The sequence below is a fragment of the Canis lupus genome, chromosome 19 (assembly GCF_011100685.1).
Source record: "Canis lupus familiaris isolate Mischka breed German Shepherd chromosome 19, alternate assembly UU_Cfam_GSD_1.0, whole genome shotgun sequence".
Lineage (NCBI taxonomy): Eukaryota > Metazoa > Chordata > Mammalia > Carnivora > Canidae > Canis > Canis lupus.
In genome coordinates this window covers 9,490,048-9,516,448 of record NC_049240.1, presented here as the reverse complement: position 1 = coordinate 9,516,448, position 26,401 = coordinate 9,490,048, and the positions used below count along the sequence as shown (strand labels likewise).

General features: G+C 39.0%; 1 protein-coding gene and 1 long non-coding RNA gene across 7 annotated transcripts in view; one reads left to right on the top strand and one right to left on the bottom strand.

Moving 5' to 3' along the window:
- The window catches only part of LOC106560045, a 271,539-nt gene extending 270,286 nt beyond the window's left edge, over positions 1-1,253 (bottom strand). For all 4 annotated transcript variants that reach the window (XR_005373900.1, XR_005373899.1, XR_005373901.1 and 1 more), the window contains exon 1: positions 1,035-1,253. This is a non-coding gene — a long non-coding RNA (uncharacterized LOC106560045). The remainder of the gene's footprint in view (positions 1-1,034) is intronic.
- Positions 1,254-1,431: 178 nt separating this feature from the next.
- The window catches only part of PCDH10 (protocadherin 10), a 61,270-nt gene continuing 36,300 nt past the window's right edge, over positions 1,432-26,401 (top strand). For 2 of the 3 annotated variants that reach the window (XM_038564630.1, XM_038564632.1), the window contains exons 1-4: positions 1,432-5,037; positions 6,768-6,826; positions 7,384-7,490; positions 15,169-15,474. In XM_038564630.1, coding sequence (XP_038420558.1) covers positions 2,392-5,037; positions 6,768-6,826; positions 7,384-7,490; positions 15,169-15,474 — 3,118 coding nt within the window. In that variant the 5' untranslated portion in view covers positions 1,432-2,391. Of the gene's footprint in view, positions 5,038-6,767; positions 6,827-7,383; positions 7,491-15,168; positions 15,475-21,174; positions 21,451-26,401 lie in introns of those variants that run through there. The other variant, XM_038564631.1, reaches the window with a different exon arrangement.

The window sequence follows — 26,401 nt, the reverse complement described above, 5'->3', positions numbered from 1 at the left end:
TGTGTGTGTGTGTGCGCGCGCGCTGCGGGGCTCCGTGGGGGCTGGCACAGACCTGTGCGCCGGGCCCAGGAGGATGGATGCGGGCACCCTTAGGTGTGCAAGCGCCTTCGCCGAGAGCCGCAGCGGCACAGACCGGCGCCCCGCGTGTGCGCGGCCCCTGCCCGCCCACTCACGCTCACCCCTGCCCGAGTTCTCAGCCGTGCAGCCGCTCTCCTCCAGCGGTCTTGCCTCAAACTGGGCAACGACCCACGGGCGCCCCGGTTTACTCGGGGTGGGGGTGGGGTGGGGTGGAGAGAGGGATCTCCAAATGTCAGAAAAAAAAAAAAAAAAAAAAAGGAAAAAAAGCAGAAAATAGCCCTCCCGGTTTTGTAGGGGAGGAGGGGCGGGGAGAGGGATCTCCAAATGTCGGGGGGGGGGCGGAGGCAGATAATAACCTGAGAGCGCCCGGGTTTTGTAGGGGGGGGCGGGGAGAGGGATCTCCAAATGTCAAAAAAAAAAAAAAAAAAAAAAGCAGAAAATAGCCTGAGAGCGCCTTGCAGCGCGGCACTCGGCCGGGCGAGGCGCAGGGACATCCGGGGCGCCTTGCAGCGCCCAGCGATGCTCGGCTGCCTGCGAGCCGGTCATTGATCGGGGCGCTCGCAGCTCCAACTAGCCCCCCGCCCCCCCACCCCCCCGGGAATTGATCTATTTGGTAAGAGCGTGTGTGCACAGACACTGAGCAGGTCCAACGCGTCCGCACCTCCATCGCAGCTGCCGGCCCACATCTGGCGTGAACCCCTCGGCTTCTCAGGACCCACCTCCGCCCCACGCTCCCACCGCTTCACCCTCACGCTTAGTTTTACACGATCCACCTTATATCCCTTAAAAAAGAAAAAGAGAGAGAGAGAGAGAGAGAGAGAGAGAGAGAAAGATGTCCAACCCATCGCTGCCAGAGTCCCTTAATCAGGTAACCCCTTGCAGTCAGTTAGTGGCCTCTCTGCAACTTTCCCCCTTCCCGGTGATTTATTTCCACGATCGGTAGTAAAGGAAAATACCTTAAAGGAAAAAGAATGTTAGCGTCATTGGAAACCCCGCTCCGGAGAGAGGATGCCGCTGCTGTTGCTATTATGTTTTCGCATTTGCTGATGCAAACGGGGGAGCCTCTGTCTATTCCCTCTGCGTTTACCTGCGGCTGGGGACTGGGAACTTTCCGCGGCACAGTCCCCAGCCCGCGCCTCGGGACCTGCCGGGCTGTTCTCGCTCTCACACTCACACTCACCCCGGCCTCCCGCCCCGGCCCGGGTTGCGTCCCGCCCCCTCCCGGCTGCCGAGTGACGCGCCTGCCTGACAGCCGGGCTGGCCAATTGGCGGCGGCCCGGTGGGTGGTGCTCCTCAGCGATTGGTTGGCAGATCGAGGGCGCTGCGCAAAAACAGAAAAGCGGAGCGCTCGGAGCTCAGAAACTGCCAGCCGAGATCACAGGCTCTGGGGCTGAAGCAGGAGGAGGGAAAGGACTGGAAGGAAGAGAGGGAGAGAGAGAGAGAGGAGGAGACAGGTTAGAGAGAAGGAGGCTTGGGAAGAAAACAGCAGGAAAGAAACTGCCCATCACTCTTAGAGAGAGGCAAAGGATGCTGGAGAGGAGCGCAGAGAGGGGCAAAACTCTGAAAGCCAAAACGTACCAATAGAGCGAAAAGAGGAGAAAAATGCCAAGAAGAACATGCATCCGGAGAAATGAAGAGAATGAAAGTTTTATGCTGCAGAGCCGTTCTGTGTTTTTCCGGCACAAAATTCTCTCGCTGTTTTTAAGCCCTTTTGCATTTGCCAGCCGTTGACATTGAGGCATGTTCAGCGGTGCCGGCTGCATCTCCTCTTCCTTCTCCTCTTCCTCTTCATCTTCCTCCTCCTCCTCCTCCTCCACCTCCTCCTCCTCCTCCTCCTCCTCCTCCTCCTCCTCCTCCTCCTCCTTTTCCTCCTCCTCCTTCTTCTCCTCCCATCAGCAAGAAGACAAACCGAGGACAGTCTTGAAATATCGAAATTTCCTCCTTGGGATTTGCCAGCGCCGCGTTGCGCCAAGACTGTCGGAATAAAGGACGCTGACTATTGTATTATTATTTTATTAATTGGTCAGTGGGAAGATAACAGATGAGGAAAGGGGACGCCTGTCACCTTTCCTGCGCTAAGATTGAAAAATGAGGCTGAATTGGGGGAAGCCCTAAAATGAAGCAAAAGGAATAAGATTTTTAAGGACAGAAAAGCCACAGGAACACCCCCCTCCCCATACACACACACACATAGGGCACTTTTATTTGTTTTTTGTTTTTTTTTTTTTAAGATTTTTTTTTTTTTCCGTGGTGGTGGGGGAGGTGATTGGGTGGCTGACTGGCTGCGGGAAGCTGCTTCCTTTCCCTTTGGAGATGATTGTGCTATTATTCTTTGCCTTGCTCTGGATGGTGGAAGGAGTCTTTTCCCAGCTTCACTACACAGTGCAGGAGGAGCAGGAACATGGCACTTTCGTGGGGAATATCGCTGAAGATCTGGGCCTGGACATTACAAAACTTTCAGCTCGCAGGTTTCAAACGGTGCCCAACTCGCGGACCCCTTACTTGGACCTCAACCTGGAGACCGGGGTGCTGTACGTGAACGAGAAGATTGACCGCGAGCAGATCTGCAAGCAGAGCCCCTCCTGCGTCCTGCACCTGGAGGTCTTCCTGGAGAACCCCCTCGAGCTGTTCCGGGTGGAGATCGAAGTGCTGGACATCAACGACAACCCCCCCTCCTTCCCGGAGCCGGACCTGACGGTGGAGATCTCGGAGAGCGCCACGCCGGGCACCCGCTTCCCCCTGGAGAGCGCGTTCGACCCGGACGTGGGCACCAACTCCTTGCGCGACTACGAGATCACCCCCAACAGCTACTTCTCGCTGGACGTGCAGACCCAGGGGGATGGCAACCGGTTCGCGGAGCTGGTGCTGGAGAAGCCGCTGGACCGCGAGCAGCAAGCGGTGCACCGCTACGTGCTGACCGCGGTGGACGGGGGAGGAGGAGGAGGAGGAGGAGGGGGAGGCGGAGGAGGAGGAGAAGGAGGAGGGGGGGGAGGGGGCCTGCCCCCCCAACAGCAGCGCACCGGCACTGCCCTACTCACCATCCGAGTGCTGGACTCCAACGACAACGTGCCCGCCTTCGACCAACCCGTCTACACTGTGTCCCTGCCCGAGAACTCGCCACCCGGCACGCTCGTGATCCAGCTCAACGCCACGGACCCAGACGAGGGACAGAACGGCGAGGTGGTGTATTCCTTCAGCAGCCACATCTCGCCCCGGGCGCGGGAGCTCTTCGGACTGTCCCCGCGCACCGGGCGGCTGGAGGTGAGCGGCGAGCTCGACTACGAGGAGAGCCCGGTGTACCAGGTGTACGTGCAGGCCAAGGACCTGGGCCCCAACGCCGTGCCCGCGCACTGCAAGGTGCTGGTGCGGGTCCTGGATGCCAACGACAACGCGCCCGAGATCAGCTTCAGCACCGTGAAGGAGGCGGTGAGCGAGGGCGCGGCGCCCGGCACGGTGGTGGCCCTGTTCAGCGTGACCGACCGCGACTCGGAGGAGAACGGGCAGGTGCAGTGCGAGCTGCTGGGGGACGTGCCGTTCCGCCTCAAGTCCTCCTTCAAGAACTACTACACGATCGTGACCGAGGCCCCGCTGGACCGCGAGGCCGGGGACTCCTACACCCTGACGGTGGTGGCGCGGGACCGGGGCGAGCCGGCGCTCTCCACCAGCAAGTCCATCCAGGTGCAGGTGTCGGACGTGAACGACAACGCCCCGCGGTTCAGCCAGCCGGTCTACGACGTGTATGTGACCGAGAACAACGTGCCCGGCGCCTACATCTACGCCGTGAGCGCCACGGACCGCGACGAGGGCGCCAACGCCCAGCTCGCCTACTCCATCCTCGAGTGCCAGATCCAGGGCATGAGCGTCTTCACCTACGTGTCCATCAACTCCGAGAACGGCTACCTGTACGCCCTGCGCTCCTTCGACTACGAGCAGCTCAAGGACTTCAGCTTCCAGGTGGAGGCGCGGGACGCGGGCAGCCCCCAGGCCCTGGCCGGGAACGCCACGGTCAACATCCTCATCGTGGACCAGAACGACAATGCACCTGCCATCGTGGCGCCCCTGCCCGGGCGCAACGGGACCCCCGCGCGCGAGGCGCTGCCGCGGTCGGCGGAGCCCGGCTACCTGCTGACCCGCGTGGCCGCGGTGGACGCGGACGACGGCGAGAACGCCCGGCTCACCTACAGCATCGTGCGGGGCAACGAGATGAACCTGTTCCGCATGGACTGGCGCACCGGGGAGCTCCGCACCGCGCGCCGGGTGCCGGCCAAGCGCGACCCCCAGCGGCCTTACGAGCTGGTGATCGAGGTGCGCGACCACGGGCAGCCGCCCCTGTCGTCCACGGCCACGCTCGTGGTGCAGCTGGTGGACGGCGCCGTGGAGCCCCCCGGCGGGGGCGGGGGCGGCGGCGGGGGCCCCGGGGAGCACCAGCGCCCCAGCCGCTCCGGCGGCGCGGACGCCTCGCTGGACCTCACCCTCATCCTCATCATCGCGCTGGGCTCCGTGTCCTTCGTGTTCCTGCTGGCCATGATCGTGCTCGCCGTGCGTTGCCAGAAGGAGAAGAAGCTCAACATCTACACGTGCCTGGCCAGCGACTGCTGCCTCTGCTGCTGCTGCTGCGGCGGCGGGGGCTCCGCCTGCTGCGGCCGCCAGGCCCGGGCGCGCAAGAAGAAACTCAGCAAGTCGGACATCATGCTGGTGCAGAGCTCCAACGTCCCCAGCAACCCGGCGCAGGTGCCCGTGGAGGAGGCCGGGGGCTTCGGCTCCCACCACCACACCCAGAACTACTGCTACCAGGTCTGCTTGACCCCCGAGTCCGCCAAGACCGACCTGATGTTCCTGAAGCCCTGCAGCCCTTCGCGGAGTGCGGACACTGAGCACAACCCCTGTGGGGCCATCGTCACCGGCTACACAGACCAGCAGCCCGACATCATCTCCAACGGAAGCATTTTGTCCAACGAGGTAAGGCTGAAGCGAAAGGACCACCATCTCTCATCTCCTCCATCCGAAAGCCTCCTCTAGCCCGGCCCTTGTATCTCTGGTGCACTGTGTATTTATACTTAGGATATTCACTTATTTGTATCTCTGTGCGGGGGGGGGGGGGGCAGGGGGCGGGGGGGAGGCTGTCCCCCACCCCTTCGTCTGTAACCTAAACTTCGTGTTGTCCCTGATCTCCTGCGCTCCACCCCTCCCTCCACATTGACTTTCATTCCCTCCCCTTCCCCCTCCTCCCTCCCTCCCTCCCTTGGTGCTTTGCCACCTTGGACCTTCCCTCTTCCCTCTGGCATCCTTCCTTTAAAGTCCTAACCCCTTCTCAAAAAAAAAAAAAAAAAAAAAAAAAAAAAAAAAAAAAATCTGAAAGTGGAGGGAAAAGTGCGCGGGGGGCGGGGGGGGGTGGGCAGCGAGGGAAATGCGGATGGAGGGACTTTCGGGCCCTGGCAAAGGTCTTCCCGCTCTTTGCGTTTGTCCCAGGCACTAATAAAGTTAATTTTGTTTGCTTTGTTTATCGATGCTTTGAGTCGCGTGTAAAAGTAAGCTGTAGATTGTTTGACTTTGCACAGCTGTCTAAACTCGAATGCATGTTTTAGTGAATAAGTTATCAGATCCTTGTCCTCCGACCTCGGGTTGCAGAAAAGGCTTCCGTTCTGCTCTGGACAGCATTTACAGCCGCCCTGGAAGCCCAACGCCCACACAGTGTGAATTTGAATGAAGTTGCTTTGGCACAGACCCCTGTAAGCGTAAACTAACTAACGGAAGGCTTAAACAATTGTGACCTTAAATATATATATATATATATAATATATACCTTTTAGCTGATCCTCACCTTTTGCCACTGTTCTGGGTAAATCGCTGCTGTTGGCTTTCTTCCTCAAAGAATTTGGCTTGTCAATTCTGATCTCTTTTTAAAAGATGGGGAAGTGGCAAAGTTGGAAGGAGGGAGGGAGGGAGGGGGAGAACACAGTTGATTTGTGTACAAGAGAGTTGGGGCCAGAAGAGGTGTGTGGATGGTGGATGGTGGACGGTGGGGAGGAGAGTGCACAGGGCGTTTTGGAGGGGGAAAGGTATGGGGGTGGGGGGGAGTGTGGATGATGAATTCCTTTCTCGGCAGGTTATTTTATTTATTTGAGTCTTAGAGATTATTAATTGACTTTCATGAATATTTGTACAGCTCATTTGTATCTTAAGCACATTTTGAAAATAAACAACAAAATAATTCCATAAAATATCCAAACTTTTTGCTTATTGAGCGTGCTGTTTTTTCTTGTGTCAACCAGTATGCATCCAAACACTTTTTTAGGCCACTGAAGGAAAGACTGCAGAGTATACCTAGGTTGACTCTATTAGGAACAGTAGTTTATGAGCCCTAGCCATGAGGTCATTTGCATTCTCTCCTTAAACACACACACACACACACACACACACACACACACACACGTTTAAAATTGGCTTTTTATTTTTGCAATTTTTTTTTTTTTTTTTTTTTTTTACCCCTTTACTGAAAATCTAGACTGAGGTGTCTCTGGATATCTCTCTCCCCTTACCCAGCAGTCACCAGAGGCCTTAGGGCAGCTTGCAAATGCATAAAACCGTACACAATTACTTAAACTAGACTCAATTCCTAACCTCAGAAGAGGACTGCTAGTTAAGCCCTTAGCATTCAAATGCTCTTGATTTATTTATTTTCTTTCTAGACTAAACACCAGCGAGCAGAGCTCAGCTATCTAGTTGACAGACCTCGCCGAGTTAACAGGTATGGACTCTTTTTTTATCCCCCTAGCTTGGTGTATGGACAAGTTTACTACCTATTAAAGTTAGAAATTAGACGTATTATCCAATATTAGAATATAAGATGTATGAAAGCATCTCCGGCTAGGGCAGATCATAAATACTGTTTATGTTGGTTCCTGGACAATACATTAGAAATATGGGTGTCTTTCATCTCTATACAACTTACTGAATATATTTGAATATTTTATCAATTTATACTCTTAACACTACTTCTGATAGCCTCCCTGTTCCAAGGGTCTATATACTCCGTTTTATGACAATGATATAAACATACGCGTAGCTCTCCTCACAGAATAATGACTAAACGTGACGTGCCTTAAAGGCTCCTGCTGACTTCTTTGCTCAGTTGTAAAGAGTTAGGCTGTAAGGGGATGAAAACTAGCTTTTCTGCAGAAATAAAGGCCACTGTGAGAGGCCTGTGAATCTGCAGCACCATTGGTGACCATGTGGTGGCAGAAGAATGTTTTCTGTGTTTCTTCACCTTTTTTTATTCTAATATTCACGTTTTTGTACTTCTAGTTCTGCATTCCAGGAAGCCGACATAGTAAGCTCTAAGGACAGTGGTCATGGAGACAGTGAACAGGGAGATAGTGATCATGATGCCACCAACCGCGGCCAGTCAGCTGGTAAGTGTGCTCAAAGGGCAATGCTGACCTTTATAGTTTGTTGTTGTTGTTGTTTTCAAAGTAAATCTAGAAAGAGTGATGTCCTAGGTATTTTTTTGTAGGGTTAATGTTGGTAAGTCCACACCAGAAATATGGTGTCATTCTATGTTGATAATTACATAGTCAAAGAGGATTCTAAAAATGCCCCTTTGGGTACAGTTAGAGACTTACTGTGAAATATGTTAGAACATGAGCTTATTTCTTCCTTATGTGATGTTCTTTCGTGCAATTATATTGAAATTTAAAAACCTATAGATTTCTCACCTGGTCCAGGCCTCAGTCTTCAGTCAATGAAGGTATTATTAGACTTGTTTATGGATGAGGTAACTGAAGATGAATGAAATTGATTGACCTGCACAAAGTCACAGAGAATAAGTGGATGATGATTGGGAACTAGAATCCAAATTTCTTCCCTTTCGAGAGCAATGCATTTTGCAAGCCACTGAGTATTGAATGAGAGAAGGAATGGTGATTAAAAGTCATGAACAGGCTGACAGCAGGATCTCCAATGCTGGGTTCTTAGGCTTCGGTCCATTAGTAAATATTGGATAATGTGTATTTTCTCAAGCATCCGAGGCTTCCTCATATTTTCCTTGCGGTCCATGACCTGTCAAAATTTGAATCCCGTGCTTATTCGTATGTGAGGTTAATGATGCCTGCCGATAGGGTTGCAATGTGATACATAGATTTTACATTCCTTACTTATTTTAGTTTACTTTTTCCTCTATGAATTTAACCGTGAAGTTTTATAGGGTGCTGATAACTCTATTTCCTAATCCTTAAAGAAAAACACTTTGAAAAATAAAATATATGCCTTATAATAATGAAAATGATTTCATAACGGTTGGATTTTCTTTCCACGTCATTGGCATTTCAACCAAGAAGGGGGCGAAGGAGGCTGGTTGATTTTTTTTGTTTTTAACTTTTTCTTTTCTGATTGAGTCTTGTGTCTTTGTGACACGGAGAGAAATGGAAAGGCAAATTAACTCTTGTGACTTATAAAAGCATCCGTCACTGGGCCATCTCCAAACTCAACTCTGTTCCCTCGCTTTTGAGCTTCATTTTGGTTAATGATGTAACCCCAGAGTGGAAGAGTACTCATTTTCGAGGTAACACCAGTCCTAGAGAGCACACATTCCTTAGCACACTTGGTGGACCTCTGAAGGGTGCTGAGGCAGTGTGTCAAAGGGCAGTACCCGCCCCACGGTCGCCTGGCAGCCGTGGTTACTGCAAGCCTCTCACTTGGCTAAAGTGTGCTGTGTCTGAGGCTGCCTTAGCCTTGGGAAACACAGTCAGGAGGGGGGAGTAAAAAGGCTGCTCAAGGGTCTCTTTATATTGCTGCAAGTCATTAATATGCAGACCTAATGAGACTTGAGAACTGCCAAGAATCCCCGGAGGTCCCTGCCCCTTGCGGGCCTTCACGCTAACTGAACAGAGCATCTATTTAGTGTCTGGGAACCTGACAACAAACCAGAACTTGCCAGAAGTTTATATTTGAGTACAAAGTCCCTTTCATTTTTGGCCTATATATGGCATATGATTTATTGTTACCTTTAAAAAGCTGTACATTCAGAATTGCTCGTTCCTGTTCCTTTTTTTCAGGGGTTCTAATTTGAGTTAGCCTTTTTAAACTTCTAAAACAAAATGCTTAATATTAAAACAGAGTATCTGCTTCGTGTTTCCTTGGGTGCATTTTATTCTTTTCCCACTCCCCCACCCTCCCTCTTTGTTTTTTTCTGTAGCACTCCAGTCTCAATGAACATTTCAATTAGTTTAGTTCCCTCAGACATAATGAGCTATAATAACCTAACCAAAAAGAAAGAGAAACGAATAAACATCTGCAAAAAGTGCTAAATTTGGAAGATGGATGGGAAGAGAGTCTTATCAATGAGCCTTCCCAGTAGCTACTTTATTTCACAGGGACTCAGTGTTGCCATTTTGGTAATGTTTCTCTCAAATCATTTGAGATGTCAAAGCATTAAAAGGAAAACTTAAATGCCAAATTGTGTTCTGGAGAACATTTTCTAAAAAAGCAAGGCAGTTCATATTTTTCTTCAGCAGTGGCAAAAAAAAAAAAAAATTTGCCCTATCTTTACCTTCTTAAACGTGAAAAGTATTACAGAATTAACGATTTATTTTGGTATTGCGTTGGCAGTTCTAGGGCAGCCACAACATACTGAGTGCAATAATCGCTGTTTTCGAATTGTAATGACACTCTTGTATTAAGAAGTCATCTCACCTTTGTGTGCTGAATTGCAATCAGACTTACTATGTCTAATTTTATTGTAAGAGTGATTTTGAAGTGTTTTCTTTTATAAGTATAAAACCCTAAATGCTGAGAATTGGAATGCATCGACTTAATGACTTTGCCCAGTCCATACTGATGTTGCGTACTGTACACTTTACAGCAAGTAGCGCGATAAGGTTTCCTAAAAGATGAGCCTATTTCAGGTGAAAAAGTACATCTGTTTTATTTTCTTGTGAAAGCCAGGTACTGATGATCTTCCCATTTTGTAATACTTAAGACACATTACTCATAGCGCATCTATTTCCAGGTTTAGGATATGGGAAAAGTTCATACTAATAAGCAAATCTTACTCAGCCAGTTTTTAGGGGGAGGACACCAGATTGTCATGGAGAAATGATACTGAAAAGACACAGACTCTGAATTCTCTTCTTCAGTCTCTCCCTCACTCCATGCGACATTATATACACTATTGAGCTTTAGTGCTTCACCTGTTTAATCTTCCTACCTTTGTATTTATTCCCAATTTCTTTTTCGATGTTAGCATTATTTTGTATTTACTTATCTAGATATGCCTTCTGTTTATTCTCCTATGAATAGTTTTCTTTTTTGTTCTTTCTCCCCTACCCCCCTTGCTTTTCTCCTTTCTAAAGCCATTTGCAGTCACCAATCTTGTTCATAGAAGGGCTTTAAACACGGAGGCAGCTGCACAGAGAGAGAATCACATAAGCTTTTTCAGTTTTCTACTGCACCTGGCTCCATGTGTGAAATTCTTCGGCTTGACCACTGCTCTCTGGCATTTTCTTTCTATAGCCTTGTCAAGGTGCTTTCCGTTTTTTTTCAGGGCACTATTGATGTATTGGTTGCATTTGGCAGAAGTCCAGAGAGATGTGGTAAATCTATGCATAAACCATCACAAGAGGAAAATCTGATTAATATAGCTTAAATAGCCAAAAAAAAAATGTCAAAGTGTACCTAAAAGAAATATAGTTTCAATTTTATTGTATGATTAGAGTAAAAGATTTTTTTTCTGATTTGCAATACTGATACAAAAATTTTAGTTGCCTATTATTAAACATTTTAATGGTCTTGCAGGTACGTCTGAGGAGATATAGTTAGTTGTAAAATTTCCTTTGCCTCGTTTATTGAATATCTGCAGTATGCATACCATTAGAATTATCAATTCATTTTTAATAATTGTGCCTTCTTAAAAGATATATATTGAAGAAGATAACCCTAATAAACGATTCTGTTAATCTTACTTGTTATGGTTTACCTGAAAATTGTCAAGTCACTCTTTCCTGTAAATTTAAATTTCAGTTACAAGCTTAGCTTCTAAATGTGTTTATTTTTTAACTAATTTTGAGATTGATACATGACACATGGTCAAAATTTGGCTACACATGCCAAAAAGTGATTCGAATTGTCAGTATCTTCAAATTAGTGGATAAAGTACATCAGGAAATGTGTTCAGCTGTTTGCACAACTACTGCAATAGTAACAAGACAATGTTTGATTAATCACAAGTACAGATTTCCCTTTCACAACTCCAGTAAGAATTTAGATACAGGCAGATTAGTCACTTGTAAATAAAGTGACTTTACATGATTGATTGCAAAAGCTTATTCAGATTTCTGGTGAAAATATGAACTACAAATTGATGATACAGAAAGATTTATAATTGGAAAAAATACATGATAAAATATTAGAGAAAATGGAGAAAAATATAAACATTTTGAATGATAAGTAGGGAGCATTTTTGATGTACATGTTTTGATTTTTTCATGAGTGAATCGTGTTGTTAAATACCTGCCTCCAAGCTATATTTTCCTAAAAATTATAGCAACTTTTGTGATTATAATTTATATCTCTCCATTTTTTTGTGTTAAGTGGTTAAAGGAGGACTGGAAATATCTTCAAAAAAATGAAATATTGATTTTCTTTAAAATTAATTTATCATGTTATGAAAAATTAAACATTTTTTATGAAGCCTTGGTGCACGAGGAAGAAATGTACATATAACTCTATATTATTACATTCTTCAGGAAATAGCACACATGGAGTACAGTTATAATATTTTTGAAGTCACAGTTTTTTCTCAGTGATAATATCACTGCCTCTAAGGAACAAGTTTTACTTGCTGGTTAAAAAATATGTATTTCAAAATTTGTCTAAATATATCTTTGCATAACAGGCAGTCTATCATGTCAGCTGTCATGCCTTGTAGGACAGATTATTTCTGAGAGGTAGGAAAAATAAATAACTAGGAGAAGAAATTTCAAATAATGTGTATATGTTGAGATATTTCTTCAAAATTGCCAAAATTTCAAAACTGAGGTTTGGCCTGTATTTGTCCACTGTACAAATCTGGCAGGTTCTATAGTAAGGGCATTTGAATAAGAGAAACTAAAGATCAAGTTAAGTTTTCTCTTGGACCTTTAATTTGAGCTATTAAAATATTCCAAGAGCAATGTGGAAGGCATGCATTTTGTCGCCTGCCCTATGATACCTGGCATTCCTGTATATCGCGTAGTCACTTATCACAACAAAACTTAAAACACGTCTGCTTATTTGGTCATTAAATAATGTATTTAATGGGACTGGTGATAAATGAAAAAAGATAAAATACTGGTTGTCTTTCAGTGACTCCCTGAAGTGAGGAATGGGAATGGGGACATTTATCTGATTCTCAGACTATAGCGCTAAAAGGCAAATGGTTTGAAATTTATTGATGTGCTATTTGTTCTTTCTCTTTTAATTTTGTTTTGTTTCTCTGATATTTTTCCTAATGAGAAATCGGTACACTTGCTCTATCAGTAAAGCTGGTGAAATACATTCATGCACAATTTGTGATCCCTTATCTTTCATTCTGGTCTTATAAAGCTGTGTATACTATTGCTATGGGGATCACACTTTAGAAGGACTCATTCATAAATTTACTAAGAACATTATATACAAGTGTTTTCTTCCTTCTGTCAGGTAAAATTGTTCTTCCAACAGAAAACTTAATCATGTTTCTCATTTTTCTTGTTATGCACATGATCTATTTTCTGTACAGGTTCTCAACTCATGAGAACTTGATTACATCATCTAAGGGCATTTTAACTAGCCTCTAATAATTAAAGAAGCTGAAACCCAAAAAATTGTTAATTTCCAGAGAAGAAAATGGGCACAAAAAACGTTCTACTAAAAGTCCTTCTAATATAATCAAACAATACCTTAATAATGTCGAGAGACTAGTTTATTAAAATTTTTCTATAAGAGAGATGATCATATTTAAAAATATGAGAGGCCTTGGATACAGGTACTTGAAAAGATGTGAAAGATTATCAATGGTCTCATGCAGTATATTTAAAATGATATTCCTCAGTCATGTGAAGAAAAATTGCATTAATCCCAAATTTCACATTACATACCCATCTTCTTCAGGGTCTAATAATACAGTTCGATCTTAGTATTTAGATTAATTCCACCACCTTCAAATTTAACATGACGAATTTAATTTTCAAACAAATAACTGCTCATCATAGTTTGACTTTTAATAACAGTTCCATCTATCCAAAAAGTCTTTTTTTTTTTTTTCTCTCTCTCTCTCTCTAACACAGTGCAAACAGGGAGCACTCAGTATTCAAAATATACATTTTTCTGGTCGTATAGCTTTAACCTACCTAGTATGTCAATATTTATCAGGGACATTTTCCTTCCCTTACACTTTTTCTTTCTACATATCTCCTTGAAGAAATAGGATAACAAACTGAGCTACTCTGGTGTCTAGAAAAGCATTGACATGTTTCACATGCTTTCTTAGTCTGGTTCCTTATCCTGGTTTCAGCTCACGTTTAAGTTCCTCAACAGTTCACTGATCAGTAATTTATTTCGAGGCTTATGCATGACAATTATCAATGGAACATTATAATCAAAGTCAGACTCGGCATTATACATAGTTTAATTTAAAATAAAAAAGTCATATAGTGAGATTAATATACGATAAGAAGCTTCGTTTTATTTCTTTAAACATAATTTACATAATTAACTGTTCTGAACTCCAAAATACTTGTGGATAATCTAGAAGATTAATACTCTGAAAAAATATCTTCCATATTTTATACATACAAATGTTAACATATACACACAAACAAGTAAAGCAGTGCCATCAGGGATTTATAAACTAAAACTGACTCAAGAGTTCAAATCGCTCATGGTATTTATAAGAAGAAACAATCTAATGGGTTCATTAAATAAATATTAGTCTGTTGATTAAAAAAAAGAAATTCATACCATGCATTTGAAAGTTTCTTTTATACAGAATAATCATGCTTGAATTACTTTAAATTGATCCTGTTTAAAAACATGCACTATAAATGTGTTAGTATGTTTAGAATAATATTAAAATGTGATTTGGGTTTATGTACTTGTTTTTCTGGGTAGGGATAGTTATCAAAATGAATATCTAATAGTATTCTATAATGCTCAAAAATCGTTACGCTTTGCTGAAGAAACTGAACTTTGAGTCATAATCAGATAATATGGAATAGTCTGGTCAATCTGTGGGAAACAATGAAACTTGAGGATGTCATTTGAAATCTTAGAATTCTCAGATTAGTAGGGAAACAGTTCTAGGTCTACTAGAACAAGTGTTTTCCAATATAGAACAAGTAATAAGGTATTTGTCAATAGTATCTGCAAATGACTCACATTACACTTGATTACCTTGGTTTCACTAATTATAGTCATTTGTTCTGGGTTTGTCTGCAGTGGTAAATGATAAGTGGTTTGTCGTAATATGGGCTACCAGAATGTCATTGAAATATACCTTTTAGGGTCATTTTCTGAGAACCTAAGAAAGCATGCTCTTGGCCACTCCTGAAATGTTTCATTCTTATTTATTGGCTTGTCAATATGTGTGCCGTATTTCTGCTGAATTTCACTTTTTGTTTCATGTCCAGATTCCATAATCTAAATATCATCGTTTATACATCACATAGTTCTGCTGTTTTTGTCTCTAAGAAACAGAAAATGTTGGATGCCTTATCATCATTAGAGATTGTGGATCAGAAAAGCTTTACACCTTGCATTTTTCTCTGTTATGAATTTCACCAGAGATTTTTAAAAGTATTCACTCCTTTTCTACTCCCCTTTCCCTAGCTATTTAAATAATTTAGAGCCAGAATTTCTTTCCAATACTCTGAGAATTTTAGAAACGTCTACCTCAGGGTCCTCTTTGCTAGAAGAGTCTAGCTCTTTGGAAGACAGTACAAAGACATTTTTGGTTCCTGTGAGGTTAAGGGCAAGAAAAATTTGGCAGAACCCATTCAGCCAGCACTTTGTAGGCTCCCTGTCATCTTTCACGGTGGTGAGTCCTGTATCTGCAGTGTCTCTTTTTTCTGCTTACAGGTATGGATCTCTTCTCCAACTGCACTGAGGAATGCAAAGCGCTGGGCCACTCGGATCGGTGCTGGATGCCTTCTTTTGTCCCCGCCGACGGACGCCAGGCTGCTGATTATCGCAGCAATCTGCACGTTCCTGGTATGGACTCTGTTCCAGACACCGAGGTGTTTGAAACTCCAGAAGCCCAGCCTGGGGCAGAGAGGTCTTTCTCCACCTTTGGCAAAGAGAAGGCCCTTCACAGCACTCTGGAGAGGAAGGAGCTGGATGGACTGCTGTCTAATACACGAGCGCCTTACAAACCACCCTATTTGAGTAAGTATTACATAAAAGGCTTTATCAAAGTATTCCCTTTGAGGGAGTAAGTTCAACCTGCCATGCCGCCCAGTAGCAGTAGAAGAGTTCAAGTTGTTTTCAGAAACAAAGATAAAAGTGACTCTTGGAGGCAGGCAGCACTTTGCTGTGGAAAAATGAATATACGTAACAGGAAGGCAGGTTCCTGTGTCAGGACATGGTTGTTGACAACAATCAAACATCACTTTTGATGTTGGAAACATTTTTCAAATGCGCTTCTTATTGCCTTTGAATATTGCTCTCTTGCGTACTTGATTTCCATGTGTTTTGAAGGGCTTAATTAAGATAGAAAAACAACTCTTGACACTGGAGTCACGGGGAGATTTCATTTTTTTTTTTTTATTGATGTCAGCATTATCGCACAATTAATCCTTTTTCCATAGTGGCATTACACGTTTTAGGCTAAGGTAGGAAATCAGTGCAGCTATGACTTTGACTATTCAACACGATTCAGTAATATGTTCATATGGAGTAGAGTCTCTGATCAGAATCAGAGGAACTATGTGATGGAAAGATATACATAAAGCAATATTCTTTATTTACATAAAATATGTTCTTCTAACACGGAGACATTAAAAATTGTACTCAGCTCTTTCAATATAGGAGCCATATTCTTTAAGTGGATTATTTTACACAGCCACTGTGAAAATAAAAATTCTTAGAGATTCTGTAGTGTATTTCCTTTGAGGATCTCGGTAATGAAATTATCCTATTATTCTCTGCTATGTAGTTATCTTTTCCTTCTAGTTAACGGATAAATACCAGTGATAATTAAATAGTTTGGTCAAACCACATAAACTAATATGTGAAAAGGATGCAACTCATAAAAACTCAAAAGATGACTTTTATCTTGTATATCAAATCCAAAGTACATGGTGTCTTCTTTCTTTCATCTTCTAGTACCCAAAAAAAATCATGGAATCATAAGCTAGGAACAAAAACGAGGCAGATTACAGATGTATCATTTCTTTTATGATTTATGGACTGGGAGGGAAATAGAAAAAAAATACTGAAAGGAAAGAAAAAAAACTTGAAGAACATATATTTCAGCTCTTATGAATGTATATATGAAAGGCACAAATGGAAGGCATTGAGGACAATACTACTACTCTAGACACTGATAGTAAGAGTAGACAAGTGTTCTATGAATAAAGAAATAGATCTGCTATTAGATACATACGTTGTGATGGCAATTATGATTAAACTTTTATGAAAGATTGCGTTCAGCTTTTCAAATTACTTGGAAATACCTTTACCCCACGCATGATACAGTATTTTAGCATTTCAGAACCAAATAATTGCTTCTGTCCATGAACCATTGTATTGCTTTCTTTTTTGAAGTTATAAAATACAAGGAGAGCACATATACTTAAGGAAAGTATCGAAATGTCTAACAATTACTATGATGAAATTTGTATGCTAAGGTCCTAAAGTTTAGTTTACATGTCTACACACATTAGTGATGTAAAATCATTATGCGTGTTGCGAGGAATCAAAGAATTCATATGTTATTTAATTAAGAAAATGGATTTGTTTTCATAATAGTCAGATATAGGAGAATAAATTACTTTATAAAGCTTTTTTTTTTTTTTTTTTTTTTTTTTTCTGTTTTAGCCAGCTCATACCACTCTAAATTTAGGGTTTGGGATAAAGTGTGACCTGGGTGAAAAATAAGCAGAAATATAAGTATTTTGCTGTTCTTACTTATACTCTCCTTAGTTCTTCATAGAACTTTAACTTTTAGTGTTTAATGTTATCTTAGGCTCACAATTATCTTTAAAATTATATCAAGGTTCTGATTTAATAGACGCAGTCAATTTTATGGTTAACTTGTTCGTATAAACAACAAGTCAAACCCTGTCCTGACCATTTTGCCCTGAAAATTCACACGGAGATAGTTGTTAATACTTGTATTATTTATCATCAGGAATGGAAATATTCTCATCTTCTAAACTGAAAAGCATGCCCCTTATGTAATTAAGCTGAAAACTTGACACCTACAACTTATTTTTAATCAGAATGTTTAAGTAATTATTGAGGTAGTAGTTTTCTTTTGCTGAATATGCATTTAGTTCTTTAGTGAACATACTGTGTATTTAATGTTAAGAAAAGCAGCGTGTATTTAGTCATTTTTGTAGAGCTCTAAAAATAAACCCTAATGAAGCTACCACTGTCATTTATAAAATGATCACAAAATGGTAATATGCTTAATAATGCAAATGAGATCATTGTATACACAAGAACGTCCCATTTCTATACTTCTGGTTGTTAAATTTAAAATTAAAAATCGCAAGAAACCAACTTCTACCCAAAAGTGCGTGTGCACACATGTTAAAAAAAAAGTCATTTGTGTTTCTTTTCAATGCCCAAATACAACTATATTTCCTTTTTTTTTCTTTTTAACGTGTAAGAAAAGATCCATGAAGAGTATACATGATGCATTTAGTGAAATGGAAGTAATTTTTTAAATCAGGAATAATTTTGAAAATGTCTATTTAAACTCGTCAGTCATGAGCACTTTATGAGCATGCTTGCTCATATTTTCGTTATAATGTTGTAGTTGATTAATACTCAGATTAAAAACTAAAGGGATATACTGAAAGATTGAAGAGATTAAACATGTGGAATATTGTTGTATTCAAAACTGTGTTTAGATTATCTTAAAATGCTAATGAATTTTAACTTAGCTTTACCTTTTTTAGAAAAATAAAAAAATACTGAAATATCACCTTAACTTTTAATACAAAAATAATCTCTGTCTTTGATACATATTAAAATTAAACACAAAAAATATTATTACCTGGAGTTTAAAAATAACGCCACATTTTATCATGGAGAACTCAAGAATTTCTTTAGTACTATAGACATTCTTTAAAATAACAGTCTTTCAAATGACACATTATACGGAAAGCAACCTGGATAGTCTCAGCCAATATGGAGCATAAAAACAATTGAAGTTCAAGAATATATTGTTAAAAGCTGTAATATTAAGATAATTTAGAAAACCCCAATAGTTAAAACAGTATCTTTAATATTACTTTTGCAATCATCCTTGCTTATAATTTTGGCTTCACATTTTAAACATCATGGCTTATGACTTTTGTCAGTAAATAAGCATATCTTTTCGCTCAAATCATACACAGTACAGTAGTTAAGGTGTAAAACTTTATTATTTGGAAACTTGTTGATTTCTCGTCAATAAACATAATCAGTGCCTAAGAATTGACAACAGTTAAAAGACAACCAATGAAGTTTCATCTAAACTATTTATGAAATTCTTTATTTCATTTCATTGGTCGTACAATAATACATTACATTGAATGAAATGGAAAAATACACCGACCTAAAAATTTTTAAAACTCTAAATCCATGAAATTTTCTAGACTCAAGGGACTGTAGGGAACCACTTATTGAAGTGTCATGGTCCATCCTGTGTTCACATTACACAACATTTTGACTAGTCCAATATGCCAAAAAATTACTACTTATCTCCTGACCTAATTTTATTTTTGCCTACTTTTTGAGTCCTTTTGAAACTTCGATTCGACTCAGTCTTAACATAATACAAGAAAAGATGTCAGAACTTTGAAATATTCCTCTTGAAAAATTGCAGACACTTTACCTAGAATTTTTTTTCAGTAAACCTCATTTTGAGAAAATTCTTTTGGGCATCTATGTTATTTCTATAGTGCACTTCAAGTTTTCAGCTGATTAAAATTGTAGAGTATGTTTTGTTTAGACACATCACTTTCAATCCCTTCATTATCTCAATCTGCCTTCTGTGAGTTTTCATAATTTGTTGAACTCGATAGTGTGGTAAGAGCATAAATAAGATTCAAAATAAAACAACTTTACTTATTGGTACACATTACCCTCGCATTTATGAGTCCCTGTATATGTTTTCTCTGAGATTTATATATTCCTGTAATGTCATAAACATAGCATCACTTTATGAAACATTAAAGTCCACAAATAACACTATTATCCATGGCCTTTTTGACATTTCTGTCTCATAGGTCCATACATCACTAAATGAATGGTCATCTTTTTTTAGAATTTTTTTCCTAGTACATATGTTAATTTCTGTTCCCTTTTTATCTAAGTTGTGTTGATTTTTTATAATACCCTATTTCTGAGACTTTTGCTTCTCTCATTCTTTTAAGGATAGCTCTAGATTTGTGAACCCAACTTTTTCACTTTTTTAGTTTATCCCCTTATGACAAATCTCTGGTCTTTGAATCACACTAGTCCATCACATTTATTTTTCATCAAATTCCCTTGTTTAGTAATTAAGAATTGAACTCAATCAAAATAGTTTACTCACCTGAACTCTGTGATTAGAAAATAAATGAAAACTCAGGGCCAGAAAAAAAAAACCCAAGCCCAGTTCATATTCTCTGTATATCTACTGTTAGATTTAATGTTTACTGAATTTTATGATATTTTACTTTAAAAAAAAATGATAATCTAGTCACAGTTTATATCATTACTCCAGTTAGCTATGCAGCACCCTGGAACCTTCCTGTAACTCCAGATAAATGAAATATTATCACATCATCTGATTTCTTGTATAGTTGTTCAGTAATGGCCTACCTCAATTAATAGGACTTCAAGTGAAATCTATAAAAATCCTTCTGAGGTGAACATTCATTTTACACCTATACATCTGACAATTTCTGTAGGCAGCTTATTTTTCACTTATTCAGACATCAGTGCTTCTCGGTGACTTATCACGTCATTCAAAATTTGTGTCTTTGGGTGCATTGGAACTGGTTAGTATCCAATACTCTCTTGGCCTATTTAGACTCATTACCCAGCTGTACATACTATAAATGCTAAATAATTATGTGATTAAAAAATGAATGAATAGCTAAATGAGTGTTTTTAAAGTACCAAAATAATCTTTAATGCTGTCATTATACTTTCATTTACACACGTCTGCCCATAGGTTTTATTTTTTTAATCTCTAGGCAAACTTTTTTTTCCCATTTTTAAAATATGTTTTAAATTAGTTATATTTCTCTCATGCTATTACCCACGAGTTTTTACAAGAGGAAGTAGATTGTGAATGCATTCAAAATATTGAAATGCACCTAATCAAAGTGCTTTGTAAAATATGATGGAGTTTTTCAATACCTGGGGACTTAAAACTCCTCTTGATTCATTCTAAGAACTTCTATTATATTCTAAAGAGGTGTTAAATTTGTTTCATACTTGTCAACTTTTTTAGAATTTTAAATACTCCCCTTTCTTACCAGATCTTTGAGATAATCTTTCCTTGACATATTTTATTTACTAGCAGCTTTCGTAGATTAGGCCTCATCTTTCACTTCTTTGTAAAGCTAATAGATATAAATTTTCATCAGTTTAGTCACTTAGTTTTCTTACATAATTCTCATGTAGGAATTATTTATTTGCATGTTATTAATTATATTTTCGAACTGACAGATATGTAGTTAAATAAAAGTATACTTAAGGATATAGAGAGAAGACTTAATTGGTAACAGTAATTTATATCTTTATTCAGTATTTTATTTACACTCCTTAGTATGTGGGTCTCCATCTATTATTTAAAGCAGTTTATTTTGTGCATATTTTGCATTTTATTGAGCTAACATTTAGCATATTAATATTATTTATATACCTCATTTTATATTACAGATCATTTCCATCCTCTTTCTTATTTTGTACATTGGAAGTAAATCCTTATAAGCCTTGTCCGTCATGTGAGCCTAACAAAGGAAGATTATCAATTAAAATATAAATAGAATTATTCAATGAAAAGGATTATCTACTTGGGATTTTTTCCTGCCTCATCATACTGAAGATGTGTGGGTCAAAATTTAAATGCATTAAGATATAAAGATATTGTAAAGAAGTCTGGAATATACAAATTCAATTGCTTATAAATATCATTAAACATTATTCAATACTCAATGTGCCAGACTTTTTTTGGGTGAGTCTGCGTCTTCTGAGTCCTTTTAATAGGAATTAGACAGCATCATTTGGACAATATGGCTTGGAAACTGTTTTGGACTGTGAGGTTCTTGTTCAAGATTAAATAATTTTATCAAATCAGGACTATACTCAGCATAATGGGAGTCTATTTAATGTTTCCCAAAGTATAATAAAAATCTTGGAAGTTTTATATCAAGATCCAATAAGACTCCCTAAATCCTGCATTAGTGGCCTCTAATCATCTAATCAATTTAGGTGGGACAGTATAGAGGATTTGAAAACATTTAAACCTAAATGTAATTATGTTCAAAAGGATCTAGATAAAGAGAAATTATAAGCTAGAAAACTTCACAGATAAAAATCTGGGTTTTATTTCTGATTCTTTCATCAATACATTATATGATATTAGGTTTGAACATTATAGCTAGGCACATAACCATATTCTTTCTCCTAGAGATACCTTTCTTTTAAGTGTGAAGATTGAAAGAGTATAAATGAACTTAATTTCAACAAAATTTCCATAATCTGTACAGTAATTAAATTATCAATGACAAAAGAATTTTCAATGACAGCTTTTAAGTCATTGAGTTCAATGAGTAATTTTAAACATATCTTCTGTGTTCTATTTCATGAGTCTATTGTATGGACACATTTGTGCCTATATGCATCCCATATAGAAGAATTTAATTTTTAATTTTATTTATCAATTATCAGAGGAGAAACAGAGCATAATTATTTAACTAATGGCTACTTCATTATCAGAAGCTGTTAAATATAATAATATGGTGTTTTTTGAGAAACAGACAAGTGACATAATCGATTTTGGTCTGTTTATCTTTTAAGGTACTAGTTGTATTTTTGAGGCCCAGTTCCCATTGCATATTACAGCAAAATTAACCATTACACTGTAGGGGAAATAGATGTTTGTATTCTGAGGAAAATATTATTGTTGCTGTTTGTACAAATAGGATTTTTTTCCTCTTTTCATGTTGCTATTAGCCAGAATCCTACCCTAGATTCCAGTATTACCTGTGCTGGATATTTAATGGTATATTTTACACATACTAGAAAAGTGACTTAGTTTATCATCAAGTAGTTGAAGATTCATATTTATTCCAATATCTATATTTAAGCTGAAAGCTAGATAAAGACTGCATTATTCATAAAAAGTATTTTTTGTTGAAGTTTTCAAGAAGTGTACTAAAAAGGGAATAAAAAAGACCCAAGCCCAGGAGAAATACATAAATGAAATCAATATCAAATATCTATTTCTTGAGTTAAATTTTGAATCACCCTGGTTAAAGGAATAGCCATGGTGAAGGGGTTCTTTGTGATCTCACGAAACGTATCATTGGGTTTTGTCTCAGTGCAATACATGGTAGAAAGTTCTGAGTCAACAAAGCAACAGTAGATAATAAATTGTACATAATAAATTGTCTTGATAGTACACACCTGATGGTGTATATAAGATAAAATTTTTCACATGTAGGTTTAAGCAAAATAGCCTTAGGAATAGGTCCATAGATATGAAGGTTAATGTTACAGTTTAACTGTTGCTGTCATTTTATTCTTAGAAAGTGTGTAGAAAATCTGGAGGCTGAACTGTAAGATTAGTAAAAAATCATTGTGCTTTTCTTCCCCACTGTTAATAAACCTTTGCTAGTCACTAATGGTGTGGCTTTAAGGTTTATTTGCCAGAGAAAATCTCATCAGATGAATACACTGGATATCATGAAATCTAGTTATCTTTTAGTAGATATGTCCTGATTCTAGAGTTAACTCAGTCTTTTTGATAAGAACAATGGCAATAGAAAACAATATTACATAGAATCTACAGAGTTCTACTAAATTATACTTTTAGACATAAAAATGATGGCTAATTTCAAGCATATACAAAAATAGAAAGAATAGTAGTAAACTCTCCATGTTCTCCAGCCTAAACAATTATCGATTCTTGGCCAAATTTGTTTCATCCAATGCTAAAACATTTTCTTTTCACTCAGATTTTTAAAGCAAATCCAGAGATCCTACTGCTTAATCCATTAATATTTCAGCATATGTTTATTAAAGATAAAAGTCTATTTTTATCACTACTGCAAGAAGAGTATTCCTTTTTTAAAAAGTTCTTACTATCATTGTCTAGTAATTGTTCAAATTTCCATACTTTCTCCTAAGTAATATTTACATGTACATTTATTATTTATAATTTTCTCATAAATATTAATGCTATTTACATTTAACTAATTTGATTCATGATTAAAATGAGCTCCATACAAAGCAATCTATTTTTATTTTTAAACTTTTTATAAAAGTATAAAATACTTGTAGAAAAGAACAAAATCACAAATGTATATATAACCCAAGTTTTCACAAAATGAGCTCACTTGTGTAATCTGTGACCACAGCATTAACTGGGTATTGTGTTCAGTAGTCAAAACATTACTAGTACCTCAAAAAGTCCTGTATTTTGTCCTCTTCCAGCTACTACCACCTCAGGGGGTACCACTGTCCTGGCCTCTAACCAAAAATTAATTTTTCTGGGTTTTTAATTTTCTATCATTTGAATAAATGAAATAGAATAATATATGTGTTTCCCTAAAGTGTAATAGCCAGCTATTCTCTCTGATAATACAGGGTAAGCAATCAGCAGAGCCTAAAATAAACCAATGTGTAAGCTAAAAAGACAGGTTAGTTAGCATGTGTTCTCCTTGCACATGATTTCTCTTACTATTTTTGGAATTCTTAGCATGTCTGGTCATTTAGAAAATGCTTGGTACCTGTCTTTATATCCTCCTTATTGATGGAAAATAATCTGTTAATTTAGTGGTGTTTTATAGAAGCAAATATTTATATGTTCATTTGAATACCAGATTATAATGAAAGAGAAGAAAAATGGAAATGTCTGTATTTCTCATTTCTTTGAGTCTGGGTTAGAGGATTGTGGCAAATTGGCATTCATGATGCTAAAGGGACACTTACTAAAATAAAGAGATTAACATTTTAGAAAATGGCATATCTGAAGAGAGTTTAAAAGGATTGAGGGACTGTGAATTGAGAAGAAAGGGGGAGAGGTGACTTAACAAATGTTAAGTGTTTAAACAAATACTACACAGATAAGATAGCGATCAGTTAATCTGTCTTTCTTGAGAGCAGAAAAGAGAAAATGGAGCTATATTGCATCCTGAGAGATGTAAATTACACATTATGGGAAATATTCTGACCCTGACATTGGTATTTGCTCCTGAGAGATACGGAAACACTATACCTAGAGAGCTTTACAAACTACCAACGTAGACAGCATATGTCAACTGTGATTTGGTGGAATGGCACTTTCTAGCTCTGAGATGTATTTCCTGCAGAACCCATTTCCCAGCACTGGGGCTGGTGAGGAGGGAGTGAAAGGGATAAGGCTCAGTTTTACCGGAGGATGAGGGAAGACAATTGATAAAGCCTAGGTTTTGATCTATGTCCTTCCCTTCCTATTTCTGTGTTGATGACTTCTTATATTTCTTAGGGATTTTGAAAGGACAAAAATTGGTTTTATGAAGACTTTTTTGTTCCCCTCACACATTGAATTGTAACAGACAATTAAATATCCAAGACTAGAAATTAAGAAATCATAATTTTAGAAGGAAATCTGGGGACATGTATAGAGGGCAAAAGTGGAGTATAAAATGTCTGTTATATTATATATATATATATATATATATATATATACACACATATATACATATATGTATGTATATATATACATGTGCAATATATAACATTTTGTATCTATTAAAAATAAAATATTGTATCATTACAAATAAAAATGTAAGGCTCCATATTATATATAATAATAATTTATAAAAGGGAGAGAGAGGACAATAGATTTTAAGTACCTTACTGTATCAAATAAATAATCCTTATTGAACTGGCTTATTTTTTCTATAATAAGAATTTTCCACTTTTGGTATCATATTATCTTCTGCTGAATTTTAAGGAAAATCCTTGGTGTCACCTACCATGAAATGGCTCACAATTAAGTAAAAAACGGAAACAGCCATTAATAATGATACAAGGTCAAGCCGCCCATTTCTTAAACTTAATAGTACTATGTGCTTTCTTAACTATTTTGGAAGGTATAGCAAGCACTGTATATGATCATTACATTTTGGTTTGTTACTTTGGAGAGTAAATTAAAATGTAGCATTAGCTTGGCAACATGGAAGCATGAATTAATTATACACTTAAGAAAAATAAGATGAAAAGAAAAATAATCAGATGGGAAATTGTATTAGCTAAACATTAAGTCTAAATTTAATAACAGTAGTAGCTATTACCGAGTGCACATTTTATAGGCATGAAAAGATGAAATAAGACACAATAAAAACACTGATTTCATAAATACACAGCCAATGTTATAAGGTGATAGTTATTTTTATCAAGCAAGGGTGATGAAATAATTTTTGATTTAGATACATGAATATTTTGTGATTATATAAATATACTTAATTTTATAGCGGCAAAGGAGTTTGGTATTAAGCAACGTAGAAATGCCTTCTTTGATAGACTGGAGTGAATTTTAACTCCTTTGAACTTGAATTAAGTGAAGGATTTAGGAAATCAATATTTTTTAATTACATATAGAATGGTGTGAAGATAATTATTTTTCAAATTATAAGAACGAAATATTGACTCATTGAAATTACTGAGAAAGGTAATTTTTTAATGCAGGCTTACTTAGAATTATTTTTAGGAAATGCTTGATGTTAAATAATTTAATTTTCAGTTTTTGCATTTACAATTGAGCCTGGGATCTAGGGACATAATCCTGAGAACTTATATTGCTTGCTTTGTAAGAATTCTTCATAGAAATTATGTTTTCATGAAGCTTATAGAGAAGGTGTTCTAATATATCTAATACGGTGAAATATTATCTTCCCCT